Raw genomic sequence first — 24,061 nt, 5'->3', positions numbered from 1 at the left:
CAAGGAGTTAGACAAGGATGCGTTATGTCTTCATGGTTATATATATTATTTATGGACAAGTGTTTAAGAATGGCTCTCTTCGACGAAGAGGGTGTGGATCTCCAAACAGTAAGACGTGGGTTAGCGTTCGCAGATGATAAGGTTGTTATGGCAGAGTCTATCGAAGACTTACAAAGAATCTTGAATAAACTAGATGCAAGCATGAAGAGCATGGGCCTCAAAATTAACGCAAATAAAACAAAAACGATGGTGTTTGAAGGAAAAAGTGAGAAAACACTATGCAATATTCTATTAAATGATGAGAGAATTGAACAAGTTGATAAGTTCGTATACCTTGGTAGCTTATTTACTTGGGACGGGAAGATAGATGAGGAATTAGATAGACGAATAAATGAAGGTAGTAAGGTTATTGGTAGAGCAAGTCCCCTTATCAGAAGTAAAAATATATCAAATAAAGCTAAAATGGCAATACATAATTGCATATTTGTACCGACAGTACTATACGGTAGCAAGAAATGGACTTATCAAGAAAAAGATAAGAGTAAAATTAACGCAATTGACATGAGATTCATGCGCATAATATGCGGGAAAACCCTGATGGATATAGTAAGTAACGAGACAATTCTAAAAGAATGTGGTGTAGAAGAGACGCTAGTAGACACATGGAAAAGAAATTGGTTAAGATGGTTCGGACATGTTGAGAGAATGCCAAATGAACGACTAACGAAACAAGTGTATCAAGGTAAAGTAAATGGCAGCGTGCTCAGAGGCAGACCGCGGAAAGAATGGTTAGAATGTGTGAATGAGACCCTAGTTAGAAGAGACATAAGAAGTCACAGAAACACGAGAGCCTGCGTGAAAAAATGCATGGACATAAAAGAAGCTAGAGAAGTATGCCAGGACAGGAAAGTATGGCGGCAAATAGTTAATAAAAAGAGTGTCAGTAGAGTGAATAAAGCCTGAAACAAAAGACCTTGGCCACTAATGGACCCAAATGGGGAACCTTACATAACGACTTCGTGAGGTTCTTCGCTTGGGGTGATTGCTAGAGAGCTTGATCAGCAACCTGGGTCGGAGCAGTGTTGCGGAACGAACGTGTTATATACTTAAATAGCACGAGAATTCTGGATCAATCTAAAAAATCTCTATCGCTTCCACACACTACCCCTTTCCCCTACCCCGAAAGGGAAATGGCTTAATGGTGTAATAATAAAAAATAATTCAGGATATCAATGACATTTAAAAAATTGCAATGGATTCTAATAGACTTTTGGCAAACTTTATGGAATAAATTGAATGAAATAAATTTTCAAATGAACTTTTAGGGATTTCTACTTATTTCAAGGGATTTCTACGTATTTCAAGTGATTTTATCTTATTTAAGGGATTCATAGGATTTCTAAAGAAGTTATGAAAATTCAAATTTCAAGTCATTCTTATGATTTCAAAAGATTTAAAAATATTTGCGAATTGGCCAGCAATTTGTAGATGACTTCAACAGATTTTAGGGGTTCTTGAAGGATTTCAACAGATCTTAAAGCTTTTAGGATATTCAGAAAGATTTCACGATGTTTTATGGGAAATTGTATATTGAATATCAGATTACAAAAATACTTAGACCCTTAATTTATTATTTCAAAAATTGCATGGTACTATTTTGCTACTATTTTTGTAAATTTATGCAACTAGTGAAACTATTTTTAATTTTTCAAAAAAAATACGAGGCTTGCATTGAGATTCTAAACTAAAAAAAAAGTGAAAAGGGAATTCAAAATCGTCCTTAATTAAATCGTATAGGAAATATTATAGTATATTGGAAAATATGAAACTAATCTATTTGATTACAATCTTCTTTTATATCATTAAAAAAGTGATACAATTAAGTCGCATGAAATTATAAAAAAGGGCCTAAAGTTTCTAAACAATAATTTATCTTCAGTAATGCAGTTTAAAAGTTGTAAAAAAAGAACAATGAAAGATTTTTTTAAATCCAAATTTCAGTTGTAGAAATACTGCTTTGCTGCTATTTCATAAATTAAAAAAAACTATGAAATTTCATTTCTATTGGGGTTTTGCTACAGAATCCCTAATAAAAAATTTAAAGCGGTTTTGAATTTGGCATACTTTTTAGGTTCTAGTTTGTTTAAAAAATAAATAAAGTAGATTACAAAGTTGAAAAATTTTTGTTTCAGTATTTAATTTTAATTTGATTCCTTTCGAAATTCGAATCTTTTCTTTTTGAATTCTTAAGAATTAGAAAGGTTACTAATTTTAAATGTTTTCAAATCAGAAAAACTTTGAAATTATGGTTATGAAACGAATTATTTTATTTAACCTTGTTTATTCTTCAAGTCATTAACATTCAAATTTCGTTCAAGTTGAAACTTGATTATTTTTGGAGAATGAATTGAAACTATTTTTTATATTTGTAATTCAAAGTCTTCTAAATATTAAGGTTTTCTTTTTGAAATTTAAAAATTTTCAACGATATAAATTTAAAAACAAAATAACTTTTATTGCTTGAAATAAATATGTAATATTATTCAAGTTTTAACGCTTCCAATTTCATATTTTTAACCATGCAATGTGATTCAATCAAATTGCTGCTTTCAAAACTTCTTACATTCGAAACTATCTATTTTGGAACGATTTTTTAATGCTCTCGTGATTTTTATAAAATATTATTTACTTTAAACGTTTTAATTATTGGGTTTTATTGAATGAAAGCTTATTTTCCCGAGAAAAAGATTCTCTACAATTGGGTAACAAAAATTGGATGCAATAAAGTTTAAGAGATTCTTGTTTCGGTAAAATAAGCTTTTCTTCAATAAAATTCTCATCACTTAAAAAAATTAATTAAAAAGTTTGGTGGAAAATAAATTGTTTTCATTCAATAATTGTTGTATGTTTAAAATTTTTATCATGAAAAGTAATCATTTCTCTCTTTAACAACGCCATCAATAATAATATTGCAATTATTGAAAGTATAATTGAATACATTTTCCCGAGATCTTTGAAAATTCCAATTTGTAAAAGAACGAATGGTTTTAACTTTAATTTTTTGATTTTTGAATACTTCAAACTTGAAATTACACTCGTTTCCCTTTTTTCAAATACCCATTTCCCCCATTCTAGATAAACTTCCCCTTCCTCCGATTTTCTCTTTAAATATATGATATTTAATAATATAATATTTGAATTACGTGGAAACTTTGTGAAATTTGTAAATTTATGTATTTATTATACTTAATTAAATTTTTGTTACAGCTATCATTATTGTTATTACAGCTAATTCGTCTATGAAAATAACAAAATATACATATCTGTACCTATAATGTTCAAATACTCAAATGAATTATTTATAAATACTTTAAATTTACAAAGTTAAATAATTAATTTTTAAAAAAATTATTCCAAATTGATCATCTGCATAGTTAAATGTTCTTACGTGAATAATTTAAAGACAAGCGTTCAAAATTAAGTCACTTGAATTTTGAGTTCTGTATAGAAGTGTTGAGCAGTTTAAAATTTTATTTTTAAATTGTATCATTAAAAAACCATAACTGTTCATTTAACGGACTTTAAACTAAACTATTTCGGAATTAAATAAACTTTTAAGATAAATATTTTTTGCTCACTCTGTACAAGTAAAATATTTTTGAAATGTGAAATATTTCACGTATTTAAACTTAGTTTGAAATTTACATTCAAAGTATTGTTATGAAGGACGAATTATAAAAATTTTAATTTCTATAATTTTTTGTGTATAGCAAAATTAAAAAAAAAATGTGTTGGATAAATTTTATAGAAGTAAATAATCTTGAATGGAAAAAAGTAAGAAACATAATTTTTCGTCGAAATATAATATTTCAAAAAATGTAATTTTTTAAATTTTTACCCAAAAACTTCAGAAACAAATTTTTTTAAATCTTTTGACACTCTTTTTTATAAACTAAGGAAACAAGTACATATTTTTGAGATTCAAGAATTTTTGTTTTGTTTTTCATGGATTCTAAAACATGAAATGGATCATGACATTACGAACTTAAAGAGATGTATGTGTTTCTTTAATTAATTAAAAAGGAGCATAACAAATAAATATATAAATAAAAGCATTTTTTTGCAACTTTAGGTAAAAATTAACAAAAGTATATATTTCGTCGAAAACAATTTTTTCTTACTTTTTTTCTGTCTAACTTTCATAAACTTTGCCTAAAAAAAAGATGAAAAAATATTTGTTAATTTTTTAGGGATTCTGTGTTAACCGATTTTTACGGATCCTATGTAGAAATGGTTCATATTTTAAGATTCGTAAAAAAAAGAAGAAATTTTATATGAAACTTAAAAGTATGTCCGTGTTCCTCAGTTTACTAAAAAGAGCAAAACAAATAAGAAAACGAAAAACATTATTTTGTCAAATTTAGGTAGAAATTAACAAAATTGCAAATTTATAATTTTTTGAAATATTATACTTTGACGAAAAAATTTAGTTCTTACATTTTTGCCTCTTAAGTTATTCTTTTTCATAAATTTTACCTGACAAAAAATGAAATTTTTTTTCTATACATAAAAAATTGTATTTCGACTTGCCCAATAGTGTGAAATTTTTAGATTGTTTTCGTTCATAATGTCATAATGAAACTTTTCAGTGTTATTATCAATCAATTCAATCATTTTAATTTTTTTCGGTCCACCCTACTAAGTATATGCAATTTTAACAAATAAATTAATGAATAGCAGAAATCATTAAAAGATCATTTAACTTAATTCCAAAATATAAAATTTCTCATAAAAAGATGAAATAATAAAATAAAATAAAAGATGAAAAAATCAGCCAATTTCCCCTTTTTTTGAGCGTTTTTTGTGCTGATAACCCTGCTATTGACATTTCTTTAAAATAGTAGCAAAACAATTACATTCCTTAAAATGTCAAACAATTTTCGTGCTTGGAAAAAAAATCTTTTAAATGTGGAAAAATTAACATGACTGTTGGGTTTGCCTGGGGAATATTATTCTTCCCTCAAATAAAATATTATTTCTATCGTGGATAAAACACTGAAGAAGTTTTTTCAGTCCTGATGATTAGGTCTTTTTTTTCTTCTATTTTTATTAATTACTGGATTTAATTTGATTCGCAGGTACTTCGGAAAAGTTCCCGTGGCGGAGCCTCGCTACCGATCGATGAGCGGTACGCGAATGAACGTCGGTGTGCCAGGAACAGGAAGTGGCGCCGGGATTGGAACTGGAATGAGTGGTAACAGGAACTTAAGCTACAGGTTCCGGAGCCCCGGGGCACCACCTCTCGACAGGAAAATAGCGGAGCCGAGGCGCTCGGCGGAACCAAAGCTCACCATTATCGATTTCAATCAGCTGACACGTGGTGGTTTGGACCTGGCCACCGGAAAGAACAGGGCAAAGGTCGTCAGACGAGCCTCACCTCATCGACTGTACTCGAGACCGGCTCGTAGATAATAGAGATTATATTCATTATCCGTCATGTTGTTGAAATTCAAGGTCGCCACTGATCCGTGAAATTGGGAAAATTGGCAATTTTTTCACATTCGAAAAAAGCCCAGAAATTACATTAAATTTCTTCATTTTTAGTAAAAAAAAAAGTATGTCCAGTAGTTTTAAAATAATGTAACTTGACTGGAAAAATTGATGAAATATTCCAATTTGAAAGGTTGTAATTACATGGTTTCAAATTTAAATTATATCCTTTAAAATTGTGTAATTTTACACGATAGTGTAAGTTAATATAATTCCGACTTGGAACAGGGATTTTTTTTTAAATAAATTAATTGCTACTTGGTGCAGGGAATTATGTAAAAGAATTAAAATTCTGAATTTTGAGGCGGAATAATCAAGTGAAATATAAAAAAAATCTTCATGAAGAATTAAAATTTTGTCTTGGAACAGGTAAGAATTTGTCTCATTTTAGAAATTTCCTTTTTTGAATTTACTCGTCAACTTTACTCTTGCAAATTTTAGAGAAAGGGAGTTACCATATTTCTGAATTATGATGAAAAATGTTGTAACTAAATATAATTTTGATTAAATGGAACGGAAATTTTGAAAAAGTAATTTTTATTTTTATTTAGAATAAGGGCATTTAAAAAAATCCATGTTCAAATTCAGAATCATAATTCTATACAAAACTCTCTGTTCCAAATCAGAGTGGTAATAATTATGCCAAAAAATTATCTGATTTTCTAGTTCGGAATTATAATTTTATTTCCAAAATCACCTCTTTCAAATTAGAGGTCTTTGAATAATATAATTTTAAATGTATAGCAATCTCTTAAAATCTCTAAAAATCGTTTGAAATCATTTAAATCTTTTAAACTCTTTTACATTTTCCGGCTAAGATTAACAATTGAAAAGAATTTAAATATCTTATCCTTTCTTTTTGTGTTATTAGGTGAAAAAAAATTGGCCTAATTTTTTAGAATTAAAAAAAATATATTGAGAGGTAGTAGTAGTAATCGTGTAATCAACATGAAGCCTACAAATTTAATTTTATAAATAAATTTACCCCCAAATCCACAAAAATTCTCATCCCTTAAGATACTCTAACGCAATTTTTAAGTGTCTTTTCTGAGTTTTTTGAAATTAAAATGAACATTTTAAGCGTAAATTATATAACAACTTTTGATATTGAAATAAAAACTTTTGAAGAAAGAAAATTAAATTTGTAATAAATTATTAAGGGTGAAAATGGGAAAAATTGTTATATGAAGGGCATTAGTTTCCATAATTGTATAATAAAAGTTGTTATATAATTTAGGCTTACAGATTTAACTAAAATTTCATTAAATTCAGAAAAGGCACTTAAAAATCTTTTTTTTACATGTTTTATTTCAATATATGTAATATTCACGTCACATGTTTTGAAACAAGAAAATGTAATTTCTAATTAATTATTAAGGGTGAAAATATGAAAAATGTTTATTTTATGAGTATTATTTTCTATATTTGTATAGTAAAAATGGATATAATTCACGGTCGAAATTTTCATAACAATTTCATAAAATTAAGGATAGATACTTGAAACTTACGTTATCGTTTAGCGAATTTATTTATAAAACGAAGTTGTTAGCCGTAGTGTTGTTCATACGATAGTTTTACATTATCTCTGTAAAGCTTTTACGGCTCCTGTTAAAATTAAAGGATCTATTGAATTTTTATTGCATTGGGATACTTTACAGGTCGTTCCCTACCATTTAATTTTTTTTTTAATTTTGAAAAATTAGAAGAAATTTGTTCAAAAAATGTAGGGGCACTACTTTAAAAATACCATACAAAAATATTTTCTTATAGGCTCTGATAAATTTGCGACTCTTGATATTTGAGTGATTTCAAATCTAAAAGCGTTGAAATGTAACTATTTTTTTTATCAAAAGGTTTCATAATTTAAAAATAATTACCGCATTGTGAATACACGGTATTGTATTTCAAATAAAATTGTTCGATTTTGCAAGTTTCCCATTTGAATGTGCACAATATTGAACGCTGGTGATGAAAATGATTACATTATGAATTATTTGATGTGTCCACTTGGAATTGTTTTTGGACGCGTGGAATTGTTTGACGCCTCTCTTTTGACCGCCAAAGTTAAGCATCGCTTCGCGCGATGTGGGCCGGATGGGAGCCGTTGTACTGGATAATGTTGCAATTTATTAAGTTGCCTTAATTCTCGAGCAAATAATAATGTTAATTTTAAATATTCGGGTTGGTTTTGAAATTTTCGGACACTAGTGTAATTTTGAAGCTTCAAATTTCAAAATGTTTAATAAACAGGTTAAGTTTGTAGAAAATTGATTTTTGTGGCATTTGGAGTCAATGTGATATATTTTATATATAATAAGTATTAGTAAATTAATGTTTTTGATCTGTTGATCCTGAAAGATATTTATAATTAGTTATAAATATATAAATTATAATTAGTGATTTCATGATTGTCACTTATGAATGTTTAAATTTAGGAGAATTTAAGGCTCTTTATTGTAATTTTTACAGCATTTGAGCATCATAGTTTTTAAATATAATTTTTTTTTAAAGACCTGATTCTGCATTCAATCAGGGTGCATATAAACTTTCAATTCTATTCTCGATATTCATAATAATCGATGTAATACTATTTTTTTTTTTACGTGAAATAGATTTTAGCTCTTGATTCTTCGTCTGACCAAAATCGGCATTCTCTACTGCACGATTTTCATACTACTTGTCGTTTGTAAATGATTATAAAATCACACTGGAATGATGAGGACTGAAAATTATTAATAAGACAATTCTTGAATTCAATAATCGATTTTTATATTAGCTTAATTCAACTTGAAAATATTGTTTCCTCTAAAAAAACGAACCAATTAAATCAGTTAAAAGTAATCCAGTTTTATTATTATAAATATAAAACATGGTTATAATCCTCCAATAGTTTTTCGTTTTGTTTAAAAACTATTATTTTTCACCATATTTTTTGTAATGAAACTGTCGCATAAAACTTACCACAGCTGGAAGCAGAAATAATGTTTAAATTATGAAATTATTAAGAATAATAGGACACGTACCTGTTAAGAAATTTTTGAAGACTTTTTGCCGGAATTTTACGTATACGGCTTAAAATGTTTAAAGGTATACTCAATTCACAAACTCGGGTTTTATATCTAAACCCAAGAAAGTATCGATCTCTTTGTATGTTTATTATACTTCTTTTTTACAGTTCTATACAGCAATGGAAACGCAAGCACGATGTCTCGTTTTGAACCCAAGTTGTGCCGAAAGTTTAATCAACTCGGAATAAGTAAGGAATGAATCGACTATTCCAATTTATTTTTCAACTGAAGGGAATAACTAAAAAACGAATAAATTAAATGAAACTAGCGAAAGAAGGGAGCTGACAAGCGACCGGTTGCTTCTAACCCTGGACTCGAGGGAACTGGCTGACTCCATAGTCGGATTGACAACCCTGGCTCGCCTAAAGGTCGTTTTACTGGGGTAGAAACAGGGACGAAAATCGCGTTCCTCGCACCCTGGATATTTTCATCTTCTCAAAAATATTTTACAAAAATATGTGAGTTTATTTTACAATTTTATCTTTTACTTTTATTCTACTGGTTGCCTAGATTGAGCTGAATTTATTATAGAAAAAACTTATTTATTTTAGTCTGGAAGAACTTGAAGATTACGAAACCGATTTTCTAATTTATTAAAAAAAATGATTTTAGTTTATACTTTTATTTTTATTTTTTCAACTTTTTTGTGAATTATTCCAATTTAAAATGTGGGAAAATCAACAATTTAAGTTAAAAAATAAAAAGTATGTTAATGAACAATTCTAAATAAATTGGCTTAATAATGTTGGAGGATTGTATTGACCCTCAATAACACATTTTTTTTAGATTTTTTTATGTTTGTTGTTGGCTTTATTATCAGGTATAAAATGAAAACAATTAATTTTTTTCAACATTTCGGTACACAATGGTGGCCCTTATCAGAGAATTAGATTAAATCTATAAGAAATGAATAATTTATTACATGAACGCAATTTACAAATTAAAAATATTATTCTTTGGTTAATATCGCAGTTGCAAAATCATATAAACAAATTTTTTATTTTGTAAAATTAAAATGTAATGAATTTTTTGTTACCATTAGAAATGATTTCTGTAAAAGCAGAATTTGCCCAAAATTAAATTGGAACTAAAAATAAAAATTATAGCAACCAAAATTTGATGAAAATATTGTCAATGTATTAAAAATACAAGATTATTAAAAGGAACATTGTAGTTAAAGAATTTTTTTAAAAATTATAGTGAAGTACATTCGAAGAAAACATTTTTATATTAATCATTCTGTATCAAAATGGTTTGTATATAAAAATTTTAAAACAAAATATATGCATACAAATTTGATGTATATTTTGAAAAATGATTTTTTTAATTGAGTTAAAGTAACGTAATAAGGTTATTCCTAAAAATCATTTTTTTTTAATGATATCAAATGTAGATACGGCCTTTTAATGCAGAGTAATTTTGGGCAATTCTGCGTCTTCTTTTTCCACTGATAACAAAATGCCTAACATTTCAATTTGAAATTTTTTTTAAATGTATATAATTTATTACAGATTTAATAAAGTTCACTGAAGAAGATCACCATCGGGTGACGAACTGTTTGAAACAATTTAAAGAAATTTATCTTTTTTTAAATTATTAAAATAATAATGAGATAACCTCAAAGAAATTAACCATCTTGATTAAATAATTTCAAAATTAATACATTGAAATTATTTGTTTTAGAGTATTTCCAAAAAAAGTCCTAAAAACAAATGCAGTCAGTTTTTATACAAGATTTAAAACTTTTGTTGGCTTGGCATATCTATGAAAATAAATTTATATTAGGTGATAAAATTAATCAGTCGGCAAAACTGATATTATAGTTTTGTGGACAGACAAAATTGATTTTATTTAAATCAAGCTTTAGTCTTTTAATTATTTGTCAAATGATTGATGATTAACTGAAAGTAAAATCTATTAGTCTTCTAGGAAGAAGGGTCCTGCGATTGATAATTTCGGTACTGAGTTTCCCGTCTAAGGATACGAATATAGTTGTTGGTTCTGTTAAAGATGATGGTGTTGGTTAAGGCTAGAATAGTAGTGGTGATGATTCCAAGATTGGGGTTGGCTGAGAGCAGGGCGGTGGTCGTTGAACCAACCCAAACCGGCTGGATGCTGGATCTATCTGCGTGGACCTCATGCGCGAATATTCCCTGGAATTCCCCTCTATTTTCTGCTAGATATATGTATATACCTATATCTATTCTCTCCTCCAACTCATCCCTACTTTCCAGACTCCAGAGTCCCAGGAGAAGCTCCTGGACCAGCGAGACCCGGATGGCGTTTTGTTCAGTACCAAAAGCTTCAACGTTCTAATTGTTATCTGAGAACGTAATTGCTCTTTCGAGAGAAATTCACTCTATGTGTAATGTACTATTATTTCAGTTTTATATGGAGATCGGGAAGCCATTCCGAACTAAAATTTAATTTCAGACATTGATTTTGTGCTTTGGATGTTAAAGTAAGATTCAAAAGCTTAAACAAAAATTATGCAATTATTTGCAACAAATTCGACAAATTTAAACACCTAGTGTTTTTAAATTTAGAGATTCGAATTCTCGATCAATGTAGACTCAAGTTCAAGTAAATCCGTATAAAGCTCTGTTATATGGAATCAAGTACTTTTTGGCAACGTTTCAGGAGAGCTAGGTTTAGCTTTAAATATTTTTCAAAATTCAGAATTACACTCTGAAATAAAATAATTGGTTTTCAAAGTTAGTTCAGGTTTTAAAATTTAAATTATCATTCACGCACAACTGATTATAAAGCTAGATAAAATACTAAGATGTTAATAAACTGATAAGTATGTCAAATTAATTAATTTTAGTATGGAAAGCATCTAGAACATTTTTATGTCAATTTAAGCGTTGTGGTTTTTTTTCATTTAGTTTGATTAGTATTCAAGTAAATGTAATTTTCTTTAGTTTGTTTGAAAATTAATCTTACAAAATATTTCAGCCATAACAACACGAATGTCTGCTAATTTTCTTACGGTTGAGCATATCAACACTGTCAAAAAGTTTCGAAAGCGAAAAATGTAACTTGTTTTATTTTCTTTTGTTTTTATTAAATATTGCATAGGATTCCATAATATATTTTTTAAATTCTGCAGAGTGCCTTGCTCTTTTATTTATTTTCCAAAAAGTAGGATCGATCAAAATGGACTTGATTCTATATAAAAAGAAACCCAAACTTAATTAATTCCATATTACACGAAGCAGCCAAAATTTAGTAATTTTTAATAAGCTTTCATTTGTTGAGCTTCTGATCATGACTTTTTTTGTTAATAATTATGTTTTAAAAAAATTGTAAATTCTTAAGAGACCGAGCATAAATTACGGAAAGCGTGAATCGTTGAGAAAAAATCGATTTTTCTAAAAATAACTTGAGTTTGAAACAGAAAATATGAAATTTCAAGAGAGAAGTTCATTTTCAACTAAACCATTTTTTTCAAACAAATAGTCACATTTTTAGTTAAGAAAATTAGTTTTCAAACGTAAAAAATGAATTTTCAACTAAAAATGTAATAGCTGATATTTCGACCCAAAAAGATTTACATTTAAAATCCAAAGCAGTAGAATTTAAACAATAAAAAAGAATTTTTAACAAATGATTTAAAGCCTTAAAACATTGATTTTCTACTAAGCAAGAAGAAATTTTTAACAAAATACAGAACTTTTACATATACATGAATTTTGTTTACAAACAACTATAATTTTTCAACCAAAAATGAAATCGATTTTCCTTTTAAAAAAATTAATCTTCAACATAAACCGAACTATTTTTCAATTAAATAGTTGAATATTCAACAAAAAATTTCGTTTTTAACCGAAATTTTTTTTAACTTGACAATTGTATTTTTAACCAAAAAATATGAAATTTCTAAACAAAAAAATTATGTTTGAAACCAAAACGATGAATATTTAACAAAAAAATTAAATTTGTAATTAAACGAAATTTTTTAGTCAAGAAAGAAAAAACGTTTCAATGAAATTGTTGAATTTGCCAGCCAAAAATATCAATTTCCATCAAAACAGTTGAAAAGCTTAAACAAGAACTTTTTTTTCAACTTTTCAGTTAGAGTGAGATAATAATGAATTCACGTTAACAAATAAAATGTTTTAAATAATTTATTATTATTTTTAATACTATTCTGTTTGAATAATGTTCAAAAGTTGCTTTTATCTTAAATATTCAAATTTTTGTCTACTATTCACTTAGAATGAGGTAATAATTACTGCAATTTAGCAAACAGTACTTCAAACAAATGATTATTATTCATAACTGAAGGGTGGCAGTACAGAACTAGATAATGAATATTTTTTAATTGGGTTTATTACATAAAAATTCGTAAAATTTCAAATACATATTGTGATAAAAATATTTATTCGAATTCTCATTTTCTAATGCAGTACTAAAAAAATGTAATTTAAATTTTAGTTACAATTTTAGTACAGTACTTTATCGTAGTAATAACTTCTTTTCTTCCCTTCACGACATTTATTATTTTTGTGTAAAATTAAAAATTTGATTTTCAATTGCTACCGTAAGCCAATTTTTAAACCCCGTGAAATTCAACTTAAAAATTCCTGAACAATTAACTCGGACTTGGTTCAGCTTTGTAGATTAAAACTTCTTCGTCCCTATTCAGAAACTCAGTATCTCGCAAGTAAGTTTTTCTTTTTTATTTAATTTGAAGATTGCATTTTTTATCGTAATCCGCAGGTTAGCGTGTTCTCTTTGTAGTCAGTGTCACTGAGATTGCTAGTTGATGCATCTATATCCTTGAAAATCATTGACTGTTTCTGATTACACTTTTTCAGCTTGAATCAACAATACATCCTCTTAGAAATCGGTTTTTGTCATATATTTAAATAGTGATTTAAATTTTACAGAATGTTTCTTTCTCTTGAAAAATTGCCATTTTGTTGATTATTATCTAGTTCTGTACTGCCATCCTGTAACTATCTTCTGTGTAAATGCTAGATAGTTGCGGTTTTTTCTAAAAAACATTAATTTTTTGCCCATTTTTCACTTAGTGAGATAATAATTAATGCAATTTAACAAATATAATAATGTTGCTTCTGATATTTTAAACTTTGATTTGGCTTTTTAGTAATGAAAAAATAATAAATAAACATTAGAGGAAATCATTTTTTTTTACAATCTTGTTCTTTTCTGTGAATATATTTTTTTGGAATAAAACAGATTTTTGAAATACTCTTCAAATTTTCTATGTGGATCACATTAGATGTAAATTTTTCTTAAAATAGTTACTGAGATCATTTTTGTTTAAATGAATATCAATATTTGTTATTTGACCTTAACTAAAGATTCCAAGAAAAACTGCAAATTTCAGAAAACCCCGAAACTTTCTAGCATTCGCTTAAGACAAGAAGTTATACACAATAATAAATTGTTTAAACAATTATGTTTGTTGTATGTTGTATGTTGAATGTTGTATGTTTGTTGTTTGATTATTGTCTCGCTCTAACTGAAAAGTTTAAAAAACTGAATAATTCGGAAAAACCACAACGTTCTAACTCATTTCTGAGAGAAAATTGCTATAAACAATAATTAATTGGTTAACAAATTTATTTAAACATCTAATTATCAGTAAAAAGTAATACTTGATGTAATAGAAACCGAATATTTTCGTGACACTCCTATTTTTTTTAGAGAAAGAGAAGTAGAAAAAGCGCGCGATCGCGCGTACACATGCTTTTAAAAGTTTTTTTTGAAAATATATAATTTTTTGGATCAAGAATAACAATTTATAGAAATAAAAAACGTCTTTACACCAAAACGTTTCATTTTTGGTCCCTTATATCAGGGTGTCTACCATGCCTAGAAAACCTGGAAAAACTTGGAAATGGCATGGAATTTTTGTGAGAGTACGTTCAATTTTTTTTTAGATTGCAATATAAAATTGAATAAAAATGATTCTTTGTGGGTGATTCTGAATCAATATATTTATATTATTACATTTTCCAGTAGGAAGAGGTACATCAAAAAAATGGTTAATGTATTTCTAAAATTGCTAACATTGAATAGATACTTTTTACAAAAATGTATATAAAAAGATTTCTTTTAAGAAATTGAGGTAAACTTATTTGGTCTCAATTAAAAAAACAGTTATAATATTCATAATTAAACCCTGCAGATTGGAACGAATAATTAATTTAGTGCCTCTATTTAAAGAGTTTTAATTTAAGATCGACAAGAAATCTATTTTTCCATGAATAATTTTATGCAAAACGAGCATGAAACATATTCACAATTAAAAAAACAGACTTCCAAACTACCTCACTTTTCGGCTCATTAGAGACAGCAAAATAATAATTGAAAAAGAAGTAGATAAAAGAAAAAAGTCAACCAAAACCGACCTCTCACTTTTTTTTCACGTCTTATTCATAAAAGCGAACCAACATATTTGGGGGTCAATTTAGACCCCCTTATTAGGGATTATTCATAAAAAGACTACAAGGTCTGATTAATAAATCCTTATTCTAGTAAAAATCAGACATAATACCTGTAATGTTACTAAAAAAACAGCTTCATACAATTAAAATTAGCTTAATAATATTACTTTAATGAACTATTTTGTTAAAAACTCGTTTTTTATGATTTCTGGCTTAAATTCAATTCTGTGTTTTAAAATTGATGGAATTTCTTAAAAATTGGTTCTTTTCAGTAGAAATTTAATCTTTTTGCTTAAAAATTCAACAGTTTGTTTGCAATTTTTTCTCTCTTGTTTGAATTTAAACCTTCTTTGTTTAAAATATCAAATGCTACATTTTTCGATAAAAATGTATGTTTTTGGAATGGAATATATATAATTTAATAATTTAAATTGAAAATTCATCTATCTAATTGAAAATTGAGCTATTTTGTTAAAAATCCCTTTTTGCTTTTGAAACAAGTTAATTTTCCTTTCTGAAAATTTAAACATTCCAGTTGAAACTTCAAATTTTTTTAAACTGAAAATGTAACTATTCTATTTAAATATTCCATCATTTTAGTAAAAAAATTACCTCTTTGGTTGAACCTTAATTTTTTTTATTTCAAAAAATTTGTTGGTTAAAAAAATTTTTTGTTTGGAAATTAATTTTTTTAATGAAATATTAACTATTCCATTTTAGGTTGAGAATTTATGTATTTTCTTAAAAAAATGGTCTTTTTGTAAAAAAAATGAAACCTAATGGCTGAAAACTGACCTAATTGGTTAAAAATCCATCTATCTGTTTGAAAATGCAATATTTTTACTTGAATAGTTAGGAATTTGAAGCGGTTTAAATTCAATTTAATATGGCAACCACAATAATTTTATCTGAATATGCATTAAATTTAAAGTATGAGAAGAGAAAATAAAAATTGGTTTGATTTATTATTCAAATTCATAAGTTTTAGAGCCAAGTTTAAGAAATGATTAATTATGCTTTTAGTATTTAACAATTATTTAATTAATCGATGGTGTTAATATATTAAGGAATATCTTCTAATATAATTGGCTAAAGCTGTATTTATTAAACATATTAGTTGAAACCTTATATATAGCTTTTAAATTTGATTTTGAAAATACGATATAACCAAAGATAAAAAATTAAAATTAGTATAAATTTACAAAACTAGCGATTGGGAACATTATTTAGATTTAACCAAAGATTGACATTAACATTTTTTTCAAAATTCTGCAATAAAAATATGGAATATTTTTATAAAAGCTTATAAATTTCTATTCTGTGGAATAATTTTTTCTCAATTAATTATTTACATTAAACATCAATTTTATATTTATAAGAGGGTGACAAATTTACCGCATTTAAAACTCCTGAAAATTAAAAATTGCGAAAAAAAGGTATAAAACATTATTGTAAACGAAAATTAATGAATTGTAATTTATTGATTTAATGATAGAATCCATTTATGTTTATCAAATTTTAATGTCAAATGGAATTTCAATTAATTGCGAATTGCATAAAAAGCAATAAAATTGGCGTCACGATTAATGGGACGTATACCTTAAATACAATATTTTTATTTTAGATTCCTGCTGGAAATTTCTAGTAGAAAATTTACCTTCTGTATTGAAAATTCAACGATTTGTTAGCCATTTATCTCTCTCGCTTCCTCTCTCTCTCTCGCTTCCTCTCTCTCTCTCTCTCTCTCTCGCTCTCTCTCTCTCTCTCTCTCTCTCAATAAAATATAAAACGTATAAAATATATAAAGTATTGAAAGTGTATAAACTTTGTAGGTTAGTTTAAATATTTAAATTGGACAATGAAGTCTTCAATTTTAATCGAGTTTATGAAAAGCTAATTTTCCGTAGCAATGCCTACTTGGATTTTATTTTATGCTTCTTGAACTACAAAATTAAATTTATAATCTCAAATCCTTGGAGACCTCAGTTTCATTGATTTATCAGTATTAATCGTACTAATTTATCATAGCATTCAGACAAGCTTACATCTCGCGTAAACCTCAAGTTTGTACTCTTTCCTTGAATGGCAAAAAAAATTGAAGCTTCATCCAATTACGAACGCGTGTTTCCCGATAACAATAGTTTCAAATTGTTTCGAGTAGTTACGAGATGTTTCGTAAATTAATCGAAAATGGCACCATGCGCTTTTAATAACTGGAATTGAAATTGCGCCATGCGCTTTTAATAACTGGAATTGAAATTGCGCCATGCGCTTTTAAATAATTGAATGTAAAAAAAATTTCGTTGAAAAATATTCACAATTTTTAAAGTAGGCGGCAATTTTGAGCGCATGCGCGAAAAGCGACTACAGCGTTACAAATGGAAGTTTCAAGAACTAATTTTTTATGTCAGTTCAGTCCAGTTCAGTCATGTCACACTACGATAAAGATCAAAAAGTAATTTTGTGATTCAAAATTTACCCTAAATTTTGACGCAATGGCTGAGTTTCTACATTCAGAGGCGGAGGAAAGTGATGTAAGTAAAACTTTACATTTCGTTTAATGAAATTATCTTACTTGTATCGCTGTCGTAAAAATACTCTTATTTTTATCGTCATAATTTTTAGTTTAAAATACCTTTATATTTACAAAATTCTTTCCTTTTAATAATCTCTCAGCTTTTTGTTTTTCATTTAATTTTTCAATATTTAAAAACGTTTTTTTTATTCAAATTTAAGTCACATATTTTACGTTGGTTCACGTTGTCAAATAATGATTTTTGTGTTTGCTAATTTTGGTTCTTGACTTTTGAATTGAATCTTTTACTTTTCATTTAAAAGGATGAGGAATTAGAACCCGCCGAGAGGAAAAAACTCAAGAAACTTAAGGCAGTGGAAGAGAGCGATGAAGACGATGAAGGTGAGTTATTTATTGCGTTTGGTTATGTTTTCTGCATGTCGTTGTTTTGCTCTTTTTCATTACCATTCAATCTTGACATTTTTACGTAACACGTATTGTTGCATTCTTTTTGCTGCGGGAAAGTTGATTAACTTGTCTTTGGACATCTCCAGTACATCCACATTTTTTACTAATTTATTTTGAAATTCTTTCTGTGTGCACTACATTATTTGCTCTAGTTCGTGAGCATATAGGCTTAGAAGCTGATAAGAAAGAAATTCTTTACATACTGTGGACATAACAGTTGTTGATGGCGTGTTCATTTTTATTATAAATTGCTCTAATAATTATCTAGTTACTATAATTATATTCCATTCATTTCAAATCCAACTTTTTTTGTAAAACAACGTTTATTGTACAATTTTCCATCTTGGTCTGGCAATGAGTTTGACCTAATTAAAATTTTTTTACATTCCTTTAAAGAATGACAACAATGACTTTGTTTTAAAACTGGATGATTTTGGCTTCTTAACAGTGACATTGTGCAACAAAGTTTACATAAAACAAAATCCATTTGTTTCTAAATGTAAATTTTGTTGTAAATTCGGACAGATGACGAAGATCGCATACGAGAAGAATTAAAGGACTTGATCGATGACAATCCTATAGAAGAAGACGATAGTGAAGGTGAAGACAGCGATGGTTCAAAGAAACGTAAAAAAAGCGACGAGGAAGACTTTGATGATCGCCTCGAAGATGATGATTATGATCTCATCGAAGAAAATCTCGGCGTTAAAGTCGAAAGGGTAAACAATTATTTTTAAGCAGCTTCAAAAAACAGTAATTGATTTTGATCAATGAGGGTGTCTATCCCACCTGAAATTGCCAGGCAATTTTCTTTATATCTAGAAAACCTGGGAATTTTTTAGAGAGCGTTCCTAATTTTGCTTGTAATTGCAATATAAAATTGAATAGGAATGACTCATAATTTATAAAAGTAGCTTTACCTTATCGTATTTAACTATTTTGATAAAAATCCATTTTTCTTTTCTAATAAATTAATTTGTTATCATTGAAAATTTAATTATTTCATTTTTGGTTTGAAATTAATTGTTTTCAGTTAAAAATTCAAGTATCTGCTTGAAAATTCATGTTTTTTTGTTGATTTTTTTTTTGTAGAAAATTAATCTTTTTGGTTGAAAATTCATCATTTTAATTGAACATTCATCATCTTGGCTGAAAAATGAGTTATTTTGTTAAAAATTCGTTCGTTCTCTGGCTGAAAACGAATTTTTAACTGAAAATTTAACTATTCCAGCTAAAATTGAACTATTTTGTTGATTTTTTTTGAAAGAAAATGTAACTATTTGGTTGAATATTCTATAATTTGAGTTAAGAATTAATCTCTTTCGTTGAATATTATTTTTTTTTACTAAAAATGTAACTATTCTATTCTTGGTTGAAATATTAACTTTTTTGGTGTAAGATTCGTATTTTTTGGTAGAAATTAATCTTTTTGGCTGAAAAATGATCTTGTTTAGTTTAAAATTCAGCTATTTCAGTTGAAGATTCGTAATTTTAGTTGAAAATTCATTGTTGAAAATCAATTTTTTCAACTGATAATTGTATTATTCCATTTTTGATTGAAACATTATCCTGTTTAGTTTAAAATTAAACTATTTTGTTGAAAATTTGTATTTTTCAGTTGATAATGCAACTATTTCATTAAAAATTCACGTGTTACAATTAATCTTGTTTGAAAATTTATATTTTTGTATGAAAATTCATCACTGGTACCTGTGAAGTTAGAAATTTGAAGCGATTTAAATTGAATTTAATATATTACCTACATTAATTTTATTTGCATTTGCACTACATTTTCAATATAAAGTAAAATAAAAATGTTGTTTGAATTATTATTTAAATTCGTTGAATTTAGGGACATATTCAAGAAATTATGAATTATTTTTTTTTATTATTATTCCATTAATCGATGGTGCTGATATGTTCGAAAATATTTTGCAATACAATTTGTCAAAGCTTTCTAAATTAAACATATTAATTGAATCACTAGAATCAATTTTTTCAAAAATTTCAAAATATTTGAATTGCTACGTAAATTCCTTTGAATTTTCAATGATTTTTTGTCCAGGAGTCGAGTAGACACTAATGAAACTTTTTAAAAATAATTATTCTTCATAAGAGGAAGGCTTTAGATAAGTTTATGTATGGTGTTTTCCACGTTTGTCCTTTTAGAAATTCGGTTCTACAATATGTCTAAATAATATTAGTAATATAATTTATAAATTTAATTGAAATACAATATTATTCATTTATTCTTCACATAACATCTTTCTAAACAATGACATTAAACATTTTAAATTACAAAATAAAAAAGAATTTAAACAGGTGTAATACGCAATAAACATACGTTTTGGATTCTTTCCCCGCATATTTTCAAGATTTATAATTTTCTTCGGCATATGTTTCTACATTTTTCATTCCTATTGCGGCATGTCTTTCTATTCCGGAGAGTGGAGTACCAAGTCATTTCGCAAACAAAAATCGTAGGATTATATGCAGTATCAAAAAAGTGTTTTTCATATTCCTCAGCGTGTCAATTAAAATATAAAAAGGCATAAGTAACAAGAAAATGGGATATTACTGAAGATATAACGTTAGATACTCAATAGATTTTTTAAACTTCTTGGAATCGTCAACCTTTCCAACTTTCCCTGTATATAAACTAATACATAATTTCTCGTAGGCAGAAAGAATATTACAAAGAGAATAGGTAAAAATAAAAAATAAATATATAATTATTTCATACTCTGAAAAAGTGCGATCGAACACCAAAAATCAGGGCTCAAGTTTTATATTTATTTTTGACGCCGACTTTTAAAGTATTTATAGTTTTCCAAGTTTAGGTTGTTCTTATTATTAATTAAAATACGATGTTAGTCTGTTTTTTTTCATTTTTCCATTATCAAATTGTCTTATCTATATCGTTCTATCGATATTAATTTTCTTTGCATACATTATTTTTTAATGTTTAGATCTCTTGAAGTCGGTTTCTCATTCATTATTATTTCAAACATCATAAACCGGGTATTTATACTTAAAATATTTTTTTAGAAACGTTTTAAACGTCTTCGAAAAATAGAAGATGAAGAGTCGGACGGAGAACAGGAGCTTGAGGTTGAAGAAGAAAGGGATGCTATCGCAAATGAATTATTCGAAGGTTCAGGAGACGTAAGTATAATTTTTCTGTTTAAATATCGTTCAGTATATTAATTTCGCTTATTTTCATGCTCACGAAAATCAGGAACGAGATGTGGTAGGTACTAATTAAACTTTTCAAAATCCAGTAACTTTTTACACTTAAAGCCTGTTTATTTCATTTAAGTGGACTAGAGGTGTAAATTTGAAGATATCATCTAACCATAATTCAATTTTTCAGGAGGACGAAAGAAGGAGTGAAAGGAGTCACAGACACGAGGTTGAGAATTTTGACGAGGAGGGGAGCGAAGGAGATTCAGAAGATGATTTTATCGTCGACGATGATGGTCGCCCCATTGCTGAAAAAAGAAAGAAGAAGAAACCTATTTTCTCCGATGCGTACGAGTCCATTTTTTGCAATATAATCTTCTAAACTAATTTTATCCATTACAAATTAATCATTTTAGACACGTTCCATTAACATATAAAAGGAAGTTTTAATTCAAAATGATTACATTATTAACTTGGGATTGTAGGAACTTGAATCACTTTTAATTATTTTAAGAAATATTAATAAGAAAACTGTTAAGAAGAAAAAATTTATCTCATGATATATCTATTATCTGAGATAATAGAAAAATAGATCCTCTGATGATTTTTTATTAACAATATAAATTTCAGATGAAAAACATAATATAAAAAAAATTCTTTAAGATTACCGATTTTTGGTATAAAACGCCAACAAATACTAGTATATTAAATTTCATTTAAACGCTCTAAAGTCTAAATTCTTAACATTTTATGTGACGATATTTCATTTGCAACAAAGTCTATACATTTTGAACCAAATATTAGACTTTTCAACCAAATGGATGATTTTTTAACAAAAAATCCCGTTTCAAGTATAAACTGCTAACTCAACCTCAAATTTTTCAAAATTGAGAATCTTGATAATATTTTTTGTTTACAGTTGTTAATTTTCGATGAAAATAACTAACACAGCCTAAAATTTTAAGTCTTCTTCAAAACTCGAGGATTTGATATTTAAATTCTTTTTTTCGCATATGGTTTTCTATGATTTTTCTTATTAAAAGGGTTTATTTATAGATTGAATTTTCAAAAATAATATTGTTGAAACAATAACAAACTTAACCGTTTGTGAAATTTTGCATACTATTTTATATTAAGTTTGTTTGACAGGGCTTTACAAGAGGCTCAAGATATTTTTGGTGTGGATTTCGACTATGACGAATTTGATAAATATGAAGATGAGTACGAAGAGGATGAGGAAGAAGAAGAAGAAGAGGAAGACGATTACGTAGACGTTGATGTAGAGGAAAGACCCAGGAGGCAGAAAAAACAGCCCAAGAAGAAATCGACAAAGAAGAGCATTTTCGAAATCTACGAACCGAGCGAACTTAAACGCGGACATTTTACGGACCTCGATAATGAAGTGCGTCATTTTTTACAAATTAGTTTTAACATATTCACTTTTGCTCATTCGAATTGAATAAAACTTTTATTTTAGATTCGAACAACCGACATACCAGAGCGAATGCAACTTCGTACAGTGCCAGTGACTCCCGTAGCAGAAGGTTCCGACGAGTTGGACCTCGAAGCTAAATGGATATACGAACAGGCCTTCCATCGTCCAACAATTTCTGTCCAGGACTCTCACTTGAACGCCGAGGCGAAAGAGAGAGCAAACAAGCCGCCACAAACGATCGAAAAGATCAAAAAGGCTTTGGACTTTATTCGAAACCAGCACTTTGAAGTACCTTTCATCTCCTTTTACAGAAAAGAATACGTCCTCCCCGAATTAAACATCAACGACCTCTGGAAGGTCTATAAATTTGACGCCAAGTGGTGCCAGCTTTGTCAGCGAAAGGAAAATCTACTAAAACTCTTTGAAAAGATGAAAAACTACCAGCTTGACGAAATAATGAAAAATCCCGACGCACCGCTGCCTGATAGTCTCAGGGTGATAAAAGACAACGACATTGAACGCTTGAAGAATGCTCAAACTACTGAAGAATTGAACGACATTTATCATCATTTTATTTTATACTACAGCCACGATATTCCGGCTATGCAGGAAACTGTCAGGCAGAAGGAACGCGAGGCACGAAAAGAAGCACGGCGACAAAAAAGAAAGCAATTAATTTTGGAAGCAGAAGAAAATGGAGAGGATCCTCCTCCGGAAGAAGACGTGGAGGAAGAAGAGCAAGATGATGAGGAGGTTCTAAAAAAAGCTGCGAGAACCGGGCCTTATGAAATTTGCAAAAAAGCCGGACTGGATACTTTGGCCAAGAAATTTGGACTCACACCTGAACATTTTGCAGAAAATTTGAGGGATAATTATCAGAGACATGAAGTGGATCAGGAGCCGACGGAACCGTCGACTGTTGCAAAAGATTTCTGCGGGCAGAAATTCAAATCTCCGGATGAGGTTTTGAAAGCTGTGCAATTGATGGTCGCTATTCAGTTGGCTAGAGAGCCTCTTGTGAGGAAATGTGTCAGGGATATGTATATGGAAAGAGCCAAAATGTCGATTCGTCCGACGAAGAAGGGGTTGAAGGAGATTGACGAGAATCATCCGGCTTTTAGTATGAAATACTTGAAGAATAAACCAGTGAGGGATCTTATTGGAGATCATTTTCTAAAACTGTTGATTGCAGAGCAAGACAAACTTATCAATATTTCATTTAGCGACGTGATTGAGGGAAATACGAGTAGTAATTATATTGAAGAGATGAAGCAGCTTTACTATAGAGATGAATTTAGTAAGAATGTTCAAGAGTGGAACGAGCTGAGAGTTGGAAGTGTGGAAATGGCTCTTACTAAAATGGTAACTTTTTATTGCAAACATACAAGTTAGAAACTAGTGTCGCTTTCTCTTGCATCTG

The 24,061-nt window shown here is 28.2% G+C and overlaps 2 protein-coding genes across 4 annotated transcripts in view; both read left to right on the top strand.

Annotated features, from left to right (window-relative positions):
* The window catches only part of LOC117174085 (cytosolic carboxypeptidase 6), a 25,250-nt gene extending 19,608 nt beyond the window's left edge, over window positions 1–5,642 (top strand). For both annotated transcript variants that reach the window (XM_033362767.1, XM_033362768.1), the window contains one exon: window positions 5,139–5,642. In XM_033362767.1, the coding sequence (XP_033218658.1) occupies window positions 5,139–5,472 (334 nt within the window). In that variant the 3' untranslated portion in view covers window positions 5,473–5,642. The remainder of the gene's footprint in view (window positions 1–5,138) is intronic.
* Window positions 5,643–17,461: 11,819 nt separating this feature from the next.
* LOC117174194 (transcription elongation factor SPT6) overlaps window positions 17,462–24,061 on the top strand; it is a 26,579-nt gene continuing 19,979 nt past the window's right edge. The window contains exons 1-8 of one of the 2 annotated variants that reach the window (XM_033363051.1): window positions 17,462–17,574; window positions 17,879–17,957; window positions 18,549–18,742; window positions 21,072–21,188; window positions 21,262–21,273; window positions 21,397–21,554; window positions 22,356–22,608; window positions 22,684–24,003. In XM_033363051.1, coding sequence (XP_033218942.1) covers window positions 17,536–17,574; window positions 17,879–17,957; window positions 18,549–18,742; window positions 21,072–21,188; window positions 21,262–21,273; window positions 21,397–21,554; window positions 22,356–22,608; window positions 22,684–24,003 — 2,172 coding nt within the window. In that variant the 5' untranslated portion in view covers window positions 17,462–17,535. The remainder of the gene's footprint in view (window positions 17,575–17,878; window positions 17,958–18,548; window positions 18,743–21,071; window positions 21,189–21,261; window positions 21,274–21,396; window positions 21,555–22,355; window positions 22,609–22,683; window positions 24,004–24,061) is intronic. The other variant, XM_033363052.1, reaches the window with a different exon arrangement.

Source organism: Belonocnema kinseyi, chromosome 6 (genome assembly GCF_010883055.1).
Source record: "Belonocnema kinseyi isolate 2016_QV_RU_SX_M_011 chromosome 6, B_treatae_v1, whole genome shotgun sequence".
Classification (NCBI taxonomy): domain Eukaryota; kingdom Metazoa; phylum Arthropoda; class Insecta; order Hymenoptera; family Cynipidae; genus Belonocnema; species Belonocnema kinseyi.
This window is presented reverse-complemented; position numbering and strand designations above follow the sequence as displayed.